This window comes from Dendropsophus ebraccatus, unplaced genomic scaffold, assembly GCF_027789765.1.
Source record: "Dendropsophus ebraccatus isolate aDenEbr1 unplaced genomic scaffold, aDenEbr1.pat pat_scaffold_1422_ctg1, whole genome shotgun sequence".
NCBI lineage: Eukaryota > Metazoa > Chordata > Amphibia > Anura > Hylidae > Dendropsophus > Dendropsophus ebraccatus.
In genome coordinates, this window is record NW_027208843.1 from 29,110 (window position 1) to 43,670 (window position 14,561).

Consider the following 14,561-nt stretch of genomic DNA (forward strand, 5'->3'; position numbering starts at 1 on the left):
TACTCGAACAGTCGTCCCGCCCACCGTGACTACTTGTATGGTAATTTGCATAGAGCGCGGGACACAATTAAACTAACTTTGCGGGCTAAATGTTCATGGGACGGGGGGGGGGGGGGGGGGGGGGGATGGTTAGGAAGAGTGCTGGCTGATGTACCATCACGTTTCCTTAGCTTTATGCCCAATTTTAGTGTGATTGGTTCCCTTTAAAGTATTTTATTTCGCCCCAAAAGTTATACAAATCACCAATATACACGTATTACAGGAAATGCTTATACACGTATTACAGGAAATGCTTATAAAGTGCTTTTTTTCCCTGCACTTACTACTGCATCAAGGCTTCACTTCCTGGATAACATGGTGATGTCACAACTAGGCTTGATCGAACAGCGGAAAAAGCTAGGTTGGATTGAACTGGAACCTAGCCAGACCCTCCGCATTTAATTGCTGAAGCCTTGACGGTCCATGCGGAAGAAGGAGACATCTCGGATACCACCTGAATTCCGGGATACAGCATATTACCTAGGCTGAATCGGGGAACTCCAGGTGGTCCCCGGGATGTCACCTCCTTCCGCACGGACCGTCAAGGCATCAGGAATCAGATGCAGAAGGTTCGGCTAGGTTTGAGTTCGATCGAACCCAGCTTTTTTCGATGTTCGAGCAAGCCTAATCATGACCAGACTCCCAGAGCTGTGTGGGCTGTGGCTGCTGGAGAGGATCGTCCTCTCCAGCAGCCACAGCCCGCACAGCTCTGGGAGTCGGGGAGACATCACCATTTTATCCAAGAAGTGAAGCCTTGATGCAGCAGTAAGTGCAGGGAAATAAGCACTTTAAAAGCATTTCCCGTAATAAGTGTACATGATTTGTATAACTTTTGATGGGGGCGCAATACAATACTTAAATAAAAATTTTCGCCAGACTTATCCTTTAAGATGGTTATCCACCCTTTTTTAATAAAAAAATAAAAGGGCAGGTAACTTGCAGGGCAGGCTTACCAATTTGTCCTTCTCCCCAAAAAGCTATTTTCTATGGTTCCTCAGAATGTCTCTCACACAGACTATGAATGCGGTTACTTCTGCATTGTGCACACCACTCAACTACAATTCACAGCATTTGTACTGGCTGCAACAGATCCCTCCCACACAGCAGCAATTTTCATTGGTTGAATAAGTCCCTAAAACATATGCTCTATAATTTCCTAAACCATCTCCTCTATCTATGGCATGTCTGCATTGTGTCTGAGCATATGCACTATGTGCTGTCAGACTAAGAATAGATCACAGGACAGGAGCTCAGCGCTTCAACAGTAGCACATGAACATCAGATGCAGAGATCATCATTGGCCTTGCTTGTATGTAACTTTGTGCTGCAAGCCAGAAAAGAGAGCGACAACGGTCAATTTTAGGTGTCGACGACGAGCTTAAAAGTGGACAATGAATTTCACAACACTAAACAAGTATATTAGGTAATTATATAACAAAAAAAATTGCCGTTTTACTACTTAATGCAAAAGGTTAAAACATCTGCTAGTTCACATTAAATTTAATTGTATGTCTAAAAAAATAAAACGTTTTGGGAAAATATTTTCAAATTGTGAAATTTGTGAAAGTGCTGAAAGAGAGCATAAAATTGCCTGTAAAAAAACACCACAAATGATGTTTATTTTGTTTGATACTCATTGAGAGCATCAAAAAAAGGTGTGTGCATATAGCTTTTCACTAAAACACTGCAGTCCAGAAATTACTCCCAGAAAAAGAATGCTTTAATCATACAACTATTTACATAACAAGTCGAAGTGAATGTATGCTATTATTATTGAGCATAGTTTATTGGCACATATTACACCATCAGTACTCTACTATTTCATTACTTCTTGTTGTACACACACAAGTTCTCATTTTGTAAATCTGCTCATCAAATATACCTTATTACCAAAACTCCAAATGCCAACTCATGTAACCCAAGTAAGATTTACATTAGCATGCCAGGTTAGAGGACAGAAAGACTTTGCCATCATCAGTGCACTCCAAAATAGATTCCATTTGTATATCAGGTGGATTTCCAGGGAATAAACAGATCTCTTTCCTGAAGTACCTGCAACACAATCACCTTCATCCTGTGGAAGTGACTATTGGTTGTTCTAATATTTTCAGTACCTGCTTCGGTGTCCCTCAAAATAATTATGGTGTCTGTATAGAACAGAGACCAAGCTCATGTACTAGAAACAAACACACAAGTGTAACCAAGGCTGCTAGTTGTGTCTGCTCCGTGGATGCTTCATACCCAGCCAGAGGTCTGCATATCAATGCTGTATTGATTTGGAAGTGTAATACTGTATATGATCCTGCCTCTTCCCATTCTACTATCAGTGTACCTTAAAAGAAGAAAATTCTTTGCAATATATCATGTGACAGTCTTTCAAAGTGATCAGTTAGCAACCAGCAGGAGACGGTGCAAAGAAATACATAGCAAGCATTATGAAGTAAACCATAACCAGGGCAGTTCCTGCAAAGAGAAAGTACCAGTTACTACCATGCTTTTGAGACCCCCACAAAAACAGTATACATTTGGGAAACAGACTGAACGTAGTCACAATACAATGCAAATTTTGTTGTATACAACGACAATCTGGTAGATCAGGAGCTCGATGTATTTGGCAGTGTGCCCCTCCTGCAGCCATTTGTTTCAATGTGTCAAACAAGGTCTAAGGGTAGCTTCACACACACCGTATCGCAGCGTATTTTCTGCTGTGGATCAGCAGCAGATTAGATCTAAATAACTGAACACAGCATCAAATCTGCACCATCAAATTTGCTGCGGATCCGGTGTGTGTGTGAAGGAACCCAAAAAGTGACTATGTGAAGTACATTTGTGAGCATATATTGTTTTTTTTTTGTGGAACTAAACATTCTTTGTTATGTCAGAGACTTGTCAAACATTTTGATTGGTCAGGGTATGGGTTCTCTGACTGGCAACAATTGCTAGAACGAGTGGGTAAAGTGTTCAGCTGAGCACTTCTCTCCCAGTCTAACTGCATGAGAAAAGCTCCATAGTCTAAGCATAGAGTCTGGCTCATGCAGCTAAACAGCGAGAGAAGCTATGCCAGGAATATGTAGTACACACCAGCAAACCTTTGTGACAGGCTACCGATGTATACCTCCAACATGTGCAGGAACACTTGAAGGTGGTCTAAGACATAACAAAGTTACTAAGAAGTGGCTGTTCATGCACTAGGACACTGAACTGGTAAACCTGCATTGGTAAAAGACCAGCATTGTGGCCTACTGACTGAAGATAAAACTTCTCTGCAACTAACAAAATAATGATCAGAAAAATGCAACAGGCACTGTTTGAATCAGCATTTGGAAGCAAAAACCTGTAGACCATAAGCAGAAAAAAAGCTATAAGAGCTTTTCAGTTTTTGACTTACAAATAGCAACACAAAAAATGCTATGTAAAAATGGTCTGTATTATAACTGATAATACCGTTCCCCAATATATTCACCTGTATCTCTAAACCAGACATTTATTAAAGATACTATACAAATCTATTTACATTTGTGTTCATTCATATTAAACACAAAAGCAACAATTAACATAATGGAGGCCGGTACGTAAGTTATACGGCCTACCTTTTTGCATCTCGAGCTACATGCCTCCCTGGTGCCCCCCAATCTTCCCATTAGGCAGACAGAACAAACTTTTCATACCCTGGCATTCCAGCCCCCTGCAGGTAGTGGGTGACATAATCAATCTGTTTGATTGATTGACGGTAACTGACGTGGCAGGAGGTAGCAGGGAGGACTGGGTTCCGGCCTAATTCCGGGGGGGGGGGGGGAGGAGGTCTTGGGATCCTTTGACGACCTTATAGGTCCTAGCTCCAGACATGACTCGCTCTCCTATCTGTACCAGGTGCTACGTAAACAGTTTTTGTGTAAGGATAAGTAGAATGTACTCAAAAAGTGGGAAGCGGAATTGGACAATGAGGACATATCTGCTCAGATGTAGAGAGGATGGGAAGGGACGCATAAACATGTGATTAATGAGCAATGGCGGGAAACACTCTTTAGAATCTTACACAGGGCTAACGCGTTTAACTTGTCTTATAGAGATGCGCCGACACATTGGTAGTGGGCTTGGGAGTTGGGTGTTCTTTTAGGGACACTGTTGTTGTTCCAGAGGTATCAGCACGAGAACCCTGAGAGAGGGTGCTGACTTTTGCCTTGGGGACTGGTACCCTATGCCTGTGCCTGTGCCTTATGCATGTTCGGTGGTAGGACCCAAACAATACGTTCACTGTCTCCACATGGACATTTTCGTTGTTACACTTCTTATTTTCGCTCATCGCCGCAACATGATTTTTAGGACCAGACCAGCCAAGGACTTTTCTTGTTCATTGCTATCTCTTGCTACGTTTCTTGCATTCGATCTCTGTGTAACTGCTCTCCCTTGGGAATTCTATGTATATTGTATATTTGTCTTTGGCTTTGTGAAAATAATACGTTTGTTTAAAAAAATAAACATAAAATAAATCCAGTGCTTACCTTGAAAATAGTCACACTTCCCATCCATAAAGATGTAGTTCATCAGGATCACACTAAACATGCTGGCCCATAGGTGCAGATCACTAAATACTAAAGTAAATCCTGTTGGCTGGATGGAGAAATACATAGATTAGGTCATAGGACAGGAATCGTAACTGTAGTGGCTTAAAACATATCTTTCTTCCAAAAACAATACTACACCTGTCCTTTGGTTGTGTGTGGTATAACCATTCAGTTCTATTCACTTCAAAAGAACGGAGCTGCAATACCACGCACACATTGAGGACAAGAGTAGTGCTGTTTGTGGAAGAAAGGAGCTATGTCTTTCTAATTCTGGATAGATAAAAAAAAAAAATAGAAGATGCAGCAAAAAATGCTGTATCCCTGTAAAATGTACTCAATGGAAGTGGTTTATATTGCTTGAAAGACTGGTGGCTATTGGCTTTACTAGACCAAACATAATGTACTTGGGACTAAATTTGGTCTGTTTTACACCAATATACATTTTATTTGCAGGACACAAAATGTATAGTTTACCAGACTTGTGTCCTGCAAACAAAACATACCCATGTATACTGCCACAAAACTGACCAGAAGTAGTCAGTTACACTACGTACAGACTATGCTGTATGCCAGAAAACCTTTGTAATGGCATTGTACACCTCCAGTGTACAAACAACGCATAATGAATCCCCCCTAACATCTGATGGAAAAACATGTAGTGTAAACATCTCTCTTTTAGAAACCTGAAAGAGATTAGAAAAGTCAGTGGAATCTGTTGGCAAAGAGTTTTTTTTTTTTTTAGTAATGTACAGAATAAAAAGGAAGTTTAACTACATAATTAAACACTATAAAGAAGACACAAGAAAGTGATATCTGTAAAAAGGAGTTACTTACATAGAAAACAGTGAACAGCACCAGAATAGGAATCTGTAGCATGCACACCTGGACAGCAATGCAGCTCCCAATTTCTATGCTGGAGAGTAAAACCAAATAACCGTCAAATAGTAACTATGCCAAGTGCTCTAACCAATTAAGATCTCCTCTAATCCTCCCTTATATTGTTTCCCCAAAACAATGAGTGAAAACCTTCTCCCCCCACTACAAACACAGTATTGGTAAATTATGAGAATCCTAAACAGCAAGTAGGAAAAGGGGAACAATAGGCTATAGTCCACAGTCTCAAAGGTGGTCTGGTGCAGATCAGAGAAAAGTCACCTTTTTGCACAAAGTTTTAAAAACCTTTTGCTGATCTGCAGCACAGGGGTTGGCACAGAGGGACTGTGCATATGGGTGTCACATGAAAGGGGTCTGGCTGCCCTGCTAACATGTGTAAAATGCAAATCAAATATATGCAAGTTCCAAGCTAGCGTACATTTTCAAAGCTGTGCAAGAGTACACTACAAATTACTGCTAAAAAAATTACATCAATATTCAATAATGTTGCTGACCATGGCAACACAGATTTACTGACAAACATGCTTTAAATCCTATTAAGTTACCAACCTTAAACTCAGGTTATTCAGAAGAGCAAACTGTATTCCATTCACGATTTCTGGAAGTTCTGGGATCATCGCCAGGACAGTGACTCCAATAAAATACTGACAAAAAATAAAAATACATTCCTAAAAAAATTGACCCCATACACTAACAGATCACAGCCAAACTATATAACAATTACATCTTTAAATTCTTACTATTAAAGGGGTTGTCCAGTGAAATTTTTTTTTATTTCAAATCAACTGGTTTCAGAAAGTTATATAGATTTGTAATCTACTTGTAAAATTGTAAATTACTTGCTGCTGCTCTGGAGAGTTACTCCCTAGGGCATATAAAACATAACTTTTATTACAAAAATTCTAAAATACAAAAATCAAAAGAAATAGTGACAAATCGTGCTAGTGTGTCCCTGCACCTATTGTTAAGGTACTACGATATAGGAGGCTGAAAATATTCAGATAAATGGCCAGGGGAGGAATGTGCTCTCTCACAGCCACATAAAATATTTTCTCACCCTGCCTTTTGGGGATGGCCACCTCCTTAATAGGGTGGCCCCAAACCTATTTGGCAACTTGCCCATGTGGCCTCACCTATGTTGGAAAGACCAAAAGAGAATTTCGCAGTTGAATTCTAGAACATGGGTGACATAGGGAATAATCGTGATAAACCAGTGGCTATGCATATGTGTAATGTTCACAATACCAGTCCCTGTGCTATCAGATTTCAGGTTATAGATGTGGTTCGTCCCTCCCCTAGAGAAAGGGACACGCAAAAGAGATTATTTCAAGGAAACGCAGTGGGTTCATCGTCTAAAATCCGTGACCCCTCTTGGCGTGAATAAGTCTATTTCGTTTACTTGCTTTTTGTGACATTTAGGACCTCAGTTTCTGTTTGTTACTAAAAAAAAAAGAAATGTGGCTTTTTTCTGACCGGCATATCTGTGTTATCTACTTCTAATCTATTTATATTGTTCTGCTGTCCACACTTATGAATCTATATAAAATGTATTCAGTATGAATCTAGTTATTTATGGATTTTTTATCAACTTCATTAATAAAATAAACTATTAAGCTTATATTGGGCCCTCTGGAAGTGACACTCCACTGAGCAAGCAATATAACCGAGAATGTGACAATATAGCAGCATGATTGTAACAGACCCATCAATCTTTATTATTTATAATCTTGAACATATGTTAATACATTTAGCATGTAATCACTTTATCTTGGTTTTGGTTCTTATATTCTATGTGGTGGTGCGCAAGATGCGTTCCACTGACTCCCACTACATCTTTACTCCATTCAGTTTTGGAGCACATGTTGCAGTCCAATAACTGAAAATTCATGCGTACAACCTTTATCCTGATTAGCCGTTTTTGAATCATGTGACCATATGTTTATTGGCTGTTTATAATCATGTGACTAGATATATCTGAGTATTCAATGCTGCACATTACCTATAAAAATAGCCAGAATGGAGATTGCTCTGAATATGTATTTGTTGGGGTATACCCCTAATGATACATGAGGACTTGCGCGGTAACAGTGGTGGAGCATTCCAATCACGGGAAGTTAAGCGCATTCCCGATGACCTCCCGTGGTAGCGGCAGTGGAGCACATATTGCGTTCCACTTGCCGGAAGTGACGTGTGATGTGGCCCACTAACCGGATGTGGATGCATTTGAACCACAAGCCGCAATAGAGGTATTTAAGAGTGAGTAGTGGGACTCTAGGGGCTCAGACCAACATCTGACCGGACCCACCAACATCCATAGGGCCCTTCAGTAACCAATACTGCGATTGCTTACATCCGAGAGCTAAGTATATTCGTTATCTCTCTGTGAGTGACTTATCCTTGACAGACAGCCTCCACGGCGGATGCCGGGATGTGACTGTTGGATATAATTATTGGGCTTGTGTATCATGTCTGACTATTGGGAGGCATGCAGTGGGTCAGCCTATACTGTAACATCAATTAACCCCATACATCAGGTGGATAATCGTGTCTGCTGTTTTTGGCCCCATACATTAGGTGGCTAATTATACTTTGTACCTATTCTATGGTGGATGCCATGAATTTTACATTGGGTATATGTGGCAGATGCCTCCTGGTATGGTAAACTGGCAATACGTGGAGCCCATAAAAATAACTGAATGAATCTACAAATCTGTTTTCAATCATTCTACTGTTAATCATTTTAAATACTTAGGTGTGGTTCGCACTGTGATATCCTATATCCATTACATTATATTCTAATTTATCGTATATTAGACACTTGTTTCGCTGAAGAACTGGTGTATTCAGACAGGAGAAACGCGTCGGAATTGTACATAGATTACTGTATATAGGGTGTTGGTTGGGTCGCTTTTGGTTGCCTCTTTTTATATTCACGTGTTTTTTGTTGTCACCTCTTTGTTATTTTTTCCCTGCACTTATTGATTAGGAAGGGACTGGCACTGTAGTTGGGGCAACCCTATTAAGGAGGTGGGCATCCCCAAAAGGCAGGGTGAGAAAATATTTTACGTAGCTGTGAGAGAGCACATTCCTCCCCTGGCCATTTATCTGTGAATGTTTTCAGCCTCCTATATCGTAGTACCTTAACAATAGGTGCAGGGACACACTAGCACGATTTGTCACTATTTCTTTTGGTTTTTGTATTTTAGAATTTTTGTACTAAAAGTTATGTTTTATATGCCCTGGGGTGTGAACAGTGGTCCGTCAGTGATAGCATGTAATATTAAGCACATCATTGGGCGCTTACATATATGTAGGCTTGCGGTGGCCTGTTTATTTTTGTGTGCACAGTGACAATTGGCTATGGAGAGTTACTGTTTCAGACAGAGGTGGCAGAAGAGAGCACTGTGTCAGAAGAAAACACTATTTCCTGCAAGGCATACAGCAGCTAATAAGTATGGGAAGATTAGAGATTTTTTAATAGAAGTAAATTACAAATCTATATAACTTTCTAAAGCCAGTTGATTTAAAAGAAAAAGATTTTCGCTGGACAACCCATTCAATGAAACTGTCACTTCCGCTTTTTTTAAAAAAAAACAGGGTGTAACTTAAGTAGGTTCACCTGCTGAGAGCACATTTTCTAACAGCTTTTAGATTTTAAATTGTGAGAAATGAAAGTATATGAAAAAGTGATTAGGTGTCATGTAGACAAAAATCTGAAAGGCGGTATCAGCATCTCTGCACCGGCGCTGGTCTATGCCTGAAAGAAACCAAAAAAGCGATGTAGCCGTGGTACATTCGCTTTAAAGTGTCATTGTTGTTATTACTTTCAAAATCTAAAATCAACAGTAGATGTGATATAAAGCAAGTTTGCAATATTGCATATTTTTTTAGTTAGCATGGAAAACACAGCAGTTCCTGTTTTCTGATTTTTTTTTTTTTCTTTCCTCAAAAACTAGAAACAGTCAGAAATCAAAAAGTCCTGTGCATCCCAGATCATCTGAGCTCAAAGAGAGAAGGCAGTCATGTGACTGATGGACACATTTAGCTGTGACTCTAACTGGGCAGAATTCCTGTGTTTAGAAAGTCAGAAAATCTGCCTCCAGGAGACTGGACCTGGATTTCTGGTAAGTTCAGCTTTTTTTTACAGCATGATAACAACAAGAAAATAATGAATGTAAATTGCAAACTTGCTTTATATCCCATCTACTGTTAATTTAGATTTTAAAAGTTATAACGACCGAGACATTTTAAGGAATATTCATATTATACCATAATTGATCTATTACACTGCACTGTTGGAACACCCCTTATATCTGGGATGAATGGGATTTACTTACTTGAGATACTGTTGCTCCTTTAAGTATGGGGCTAATATGTTCAGTAGCAAGATCCGCACAAGCTGACATTAATAGTGTGGAACCAATAAGAATAACCACTGCTCGCCATCGGGACCAGTGCACCACAGCACTGTGATGATGTCCAGGCACTAAGAAGAAAAGAAAAAGCTGGTACAAGTACACAAGACTGGTAAATTTATACTTATAGTTATTGATTTATACTGATATTATATTTTTGTGTGCTGTCACATACTGAAATGAGCCATTTGGCAAGAATTGTAGTAAATCGCAATTTGAACAGAAAGTGTTCACATTAAAAAACATTCATGAGCCAAGAATTAGAAATTAAAGGGATACTTGGAGAAAATATTTGTTTTCAAATAGAGTGCCAGAAAGTTAAACACATTTGTAAATTACTTCATTAAAAGGGGTGATCGAGCACTACAAAACATGGCCCTTTCTTCCAGAGACAGCACCACTCTTGTCTCCAGTTTGGGTGAGGTTTTGTAACTCGGTTCCATTAAAGTAAACGAAGCTTTGCTGCAAACCACACCTGAACTGGAAACAAGAGTGGTGCTGTTTCTGGGAGAAAGTAGCAATGTTTTGCAGCGCTGGATAACCCCTGTATGCCCTAAAGAAAGTGGTGCGTTTTTTTCAGTCTGACACTGTGCTCTCTGCCTCCACCTGTGTGTTTCAGGAACTGTCCAAAGCAGTAGAGGTTTTCTATGGGGATTTTCTGCTCTGGGCAGTTCCTGTCACGGACGGAGGAGGCAGCAGAGAGCACTGTCAGACTGGACAGAATACACCATTTCCTGCAGGGCATACAACAGCTCATAAGTACTGGAAGACTTGAATTTTTTTCAATAGAAGTAATCTGTAGAGCGTTCTGGCACCATTTTTTTGTTTTTGTTTCTTTGGAGTACTCCTTCAATCCATCAAGACAACATTTCCCGAATAACAATGTAAGCAGATTTATGGCAAAGGAAAAGTGGTGGAGCCAGAACAAAAAGTAAGAGACTGCAGTCCCTCTGGCTTTTCCCTAGCCATCGCTGTTGGCTTCTCGCCATGCAAAGATGTACAACACAGCTCCCAAAAAGCAAGTATGGCTGTTGCAGCTGTCTGTACAGCAGGAGGCGGGAGGAGTTTCTGTCCAGTATAAACACCTGGGAGATCGTCAGCATTTTGATAGCGCTGTGTGTTTCATTCTAAGAATCCTGTTCACTGACACTCAGCAGTACGTGGTGCATGAAGGGGCTTACAATTACTAGTTTTACTTAGCATAGTTTATCCAAAGTTTCTCCAATTTAAAGGATCACCATGCAAATATTAACAATTTTCTGTAAATCTTACCATGACAGTCACTGATGTGGATATCATAAATATGGGAATGAGTCTTCAGAGTGAAAATAAGTCCTATAACATAGGCAGCAGGCAAAAGAATGGACACAGTGTACACCAAAGGCCTAAGCAAAAAGATAATGACACAAAATTACCAATGAAACAAGGATAGCTAAATTACCACCACACAAGGACATTTTTGCACACTTCCTGTTGATATTCTCTATACTGATCCAAATAAATTCCATAATACACAGTGGACTGGACACAATTGTTGCACAAAGGCTTATTAATGAAGGAACTTATATGATCCACAGCACAGACAACTTCGGTGAGGTAGAGAGAAGACTTTAAACCGCATGAAGTGTGTTTGTTGGGAGGGAGATTATTGTATATTAGGAGTAGCACCTTTTACTGACCATTATATAATTGGTTTATGGTATTTGCATCAGCATTTTTGCTCTGCAAGCTTTATCCCTAAACGTCAGCTGTTTGTGAGGTAGTGGGTGCAGCCAAGCCTCTTAGGAAGCTCCATACACTGCACAGGCACAGAACACTGCTCTACTATGCCTTAATAGTATACCCTCCTGAAGCAGCAGCACAGAGGACATTATAAAGCAGGGGTGAGCAGTGAATCAAGCCCTGGAGATCTAATACTCACAGTGAGCTTGGTAAAAATAGAAAGAAGCATATTTCTCTGATAAGATATAACAAAATTAACCATTAATGACAGAAGGCAAAAGGCAACTGCTCTGGTCATTCCTGACCATGGTCATTGCTGATCACTCTAAGTGCTGATCAGTCAAAGTGTCTAGATGAATTAAACCAGAATTGAACCAGAAGGGAACTGAAGGTAACTACATTCCATATACTCCTCTGCTCTCCAAAAATGTTCACCTTTGCTATCACTTTTGCTTCCCTAATACTCAAACTCTGCTCCAAACCCCCCAACTCCTATATCAAGCAATAGTATATTTATCTCTTCTTCCCTTCTACCTGCTGATCTAACCCCCCCTGCTGTCTTTTTCCCATACAATAAACCATTTCTTCCCATTCCCTCCAAACATCCTCCCTCCCTCTCTTACTCACACCTGCTATCTCTATCTCTGCTCCTGCTTACTGCTGGAGACATCTCTCCTAACCCTGGTCCTCCAACCTTTACTAACAGCTTCTCTTCATTGGCCACCTACAGAAACCCTTTTAACCTGATTAAGATTCCCTGCATGCCAGACCCCATCTCCATTAACTGTGCTCTATGGAATTCTAGATCTGTCTGCAACAAACTCACTGAAAACCCATGACTATTCCTCAATAAATCGCTCAACCTGCTGGCTCTCACAGAAAACATGGCTACAAGAGTCAGACACAGCCTCACCTGCTGCTCTGACCCATGGAGGTCCTTCAATTTTCCCATACTGCTAGACCTGATACCAGACATGGTGGAGGAGTGGGTGTACTTCTCTCTTAGGACTGCACTTACCAGGTCATTCCCCCTGAGCCCTCCCTCTCATTCTCCTCTTTTGAGGTGCAAACCATTAGACTCTTCCGGCCCTTTTCCCTGAGAGTCGCAGTCATATATCGCCCCCCTGGTTCACAACTACGCTTTCTTGACCATTTTTCTACCTGGCTTCCTTACTTTCTATCTTCTGACATTTCCGCCCTCATCATGGGCGATTTTAATATCCCTATTGACAAACCACTTTCCCCATCGGCCTCTCAGTTTCTTTCCCTAACCTCCTCCCTTGGCCTCTCCCAGCATTCTGACTCTCCAACCCACAAGGGTGGGAATACCCTGGACCTCGTCTTCTCCAGACTTTGCCCAGTTTCTCGCCTTAATAACACTCCTACCGGGCTCTCGGACCACAATCTTCTCGCCTTTTCAATCACTAATACTCATTCTCCTCCTGACACCCCAACCTTGGTCATGTACAGAAACTTACATGCCATCAACACCCAACAACTTACAGACTCTGTACAGTCATCACTGCCTCCTATCTCTTCGCTCTCCTGTCCCAATCTGGCTGCCAAGTGCTATCACGACACCCTCAAAACAACCCTTGACAAATGGCACCCCTCACACCTCAATCAGCAAAACGCAGACGACCACAACCTTGGCACACACCTTCAACTCGTTTTCTTAGACGGTGTTCTAGGTGTGCTGAACGTTCGTGAAGGAAGTCTAAAACTGATGCAAACCTCCTACATTACAAATTTGTGCTTAGAAGCTACTACTTCCGCTCTTCATTCTGCTAAACAATCTTACTTTACCTCTCTCATTTCTTCTCTATCCCATAACCCAAAACGTCTCTTTGATACCCTCAACTCCCTCCTCAAACCCAAAGTTCAGACACCCGTAACTAACCTCTCTGCTGAAGACCTAGCATCCTACTTCAAGGAAAAGATAGATACCATCCGTCAGGAGATCACCTCCCAGTCCCAAAGAAGTGTTGATCCCATTCCCTCTTGTATTTCCTCCTCTTCCCTCTCAGTATTTGAACCTGTAACAGAGGAGGAAGTCTCCAAGACTCCTCTCCTCATCTCGTCCCACCACCTGCACTAGTGACCCTATTCCCTCACACCTTGTCCAGTCTCTCTCTCCTGTTGTCACTACTTACCTTACTAAAATCTTCAACCTCTCCCTCTCCTCTGGCATCTTCCCCTCGGCTTTCAAACACTCCATTATCACTCCCTTACTGAAAAAAACCTCCCTAGACCCCTCCTGTGCAGCCAACTATCGACCTGTCTCTAATCTTCCTTTTATCTCCAAACTGTTGGAACGTCTGGTCTATTCCCGCCTAACCTGCTACCTCTCTGACAACTCTCTCCTTGACCCCCTTCAGTCCGGTTTCCGTCCTCACCACTCTACAGAAACTGCCCTTGCTAAAGTCTCTAACGATCTCCTCTCCGCCAAATCTAAAGGTGACCATTCACTTCTCATCCTCCTGGAACTATCCAGTGACATCCACTGACAAGTGCACTATATGCATTATGTGCATGTAGTTTAATAAATCAGTTTTCAATAATACAGCACATTAACCGCTATGAATAACAATTTTTAAACTACAAAAAGCTTAGAATCACTGAAATGTCCTTGCATTTTTTGTATAGAAACCTCCAGGCTCCTTAGCTCTTAAATGTCCATGTTCAAAAGATCTTTCCTAGGTACCTTTTAATACAAATGACAGACCTATATATTAGGGATGACGTGTCACCTTGACCTATGAGCTATCTAGCACTTTGGAACATGGATTACACCTGATTCACTGTAAACTGTAAGGCAATTTCACATGTATAATATACCTATATTTCTTTACTGCTATTATGTAAAATTAGACATTCTAAGCTAAAGGAAAAGTCCTGTAAAACAAACAAAATGACAGGCAGGGGG

The 14,561-nt window shown here is 40.9% G+C and overlaps 1 protein-coding gene across 1 annotated transcript; it reads right to left on the reverse strand.

The window, feature by feature from the left end:
* Positions 1-1,806: 1,806 nt before the first annotated feature.
* LOC138775223 (uncharacterized) lies at positions 1,807-12,748 on the reverse strand. The gene is made up of 7 exons (XM_069955859.1): positions 12,654-12,748; positions 11,186-11,298; positions 9,836-9,984; positions 6,048-6,142; positions 5,439-5,517; positions 4,542-4,650; positions 1,807-2,502 (listed from the first exon to the last, which is right to left on the reverse strand). Exons 1-7 carry the CDS (start codon positions 12,746-12,748, stop codon positions 2,429-2,431), a joined length of 714 nt encoding a protein of 237 aa, XP_069811960.1. The 3' UTR covers positions 1,807-2,428.
* Between the last annotated feature and the right edge of the window lie 1,813 nt (positions 12,749-14,561).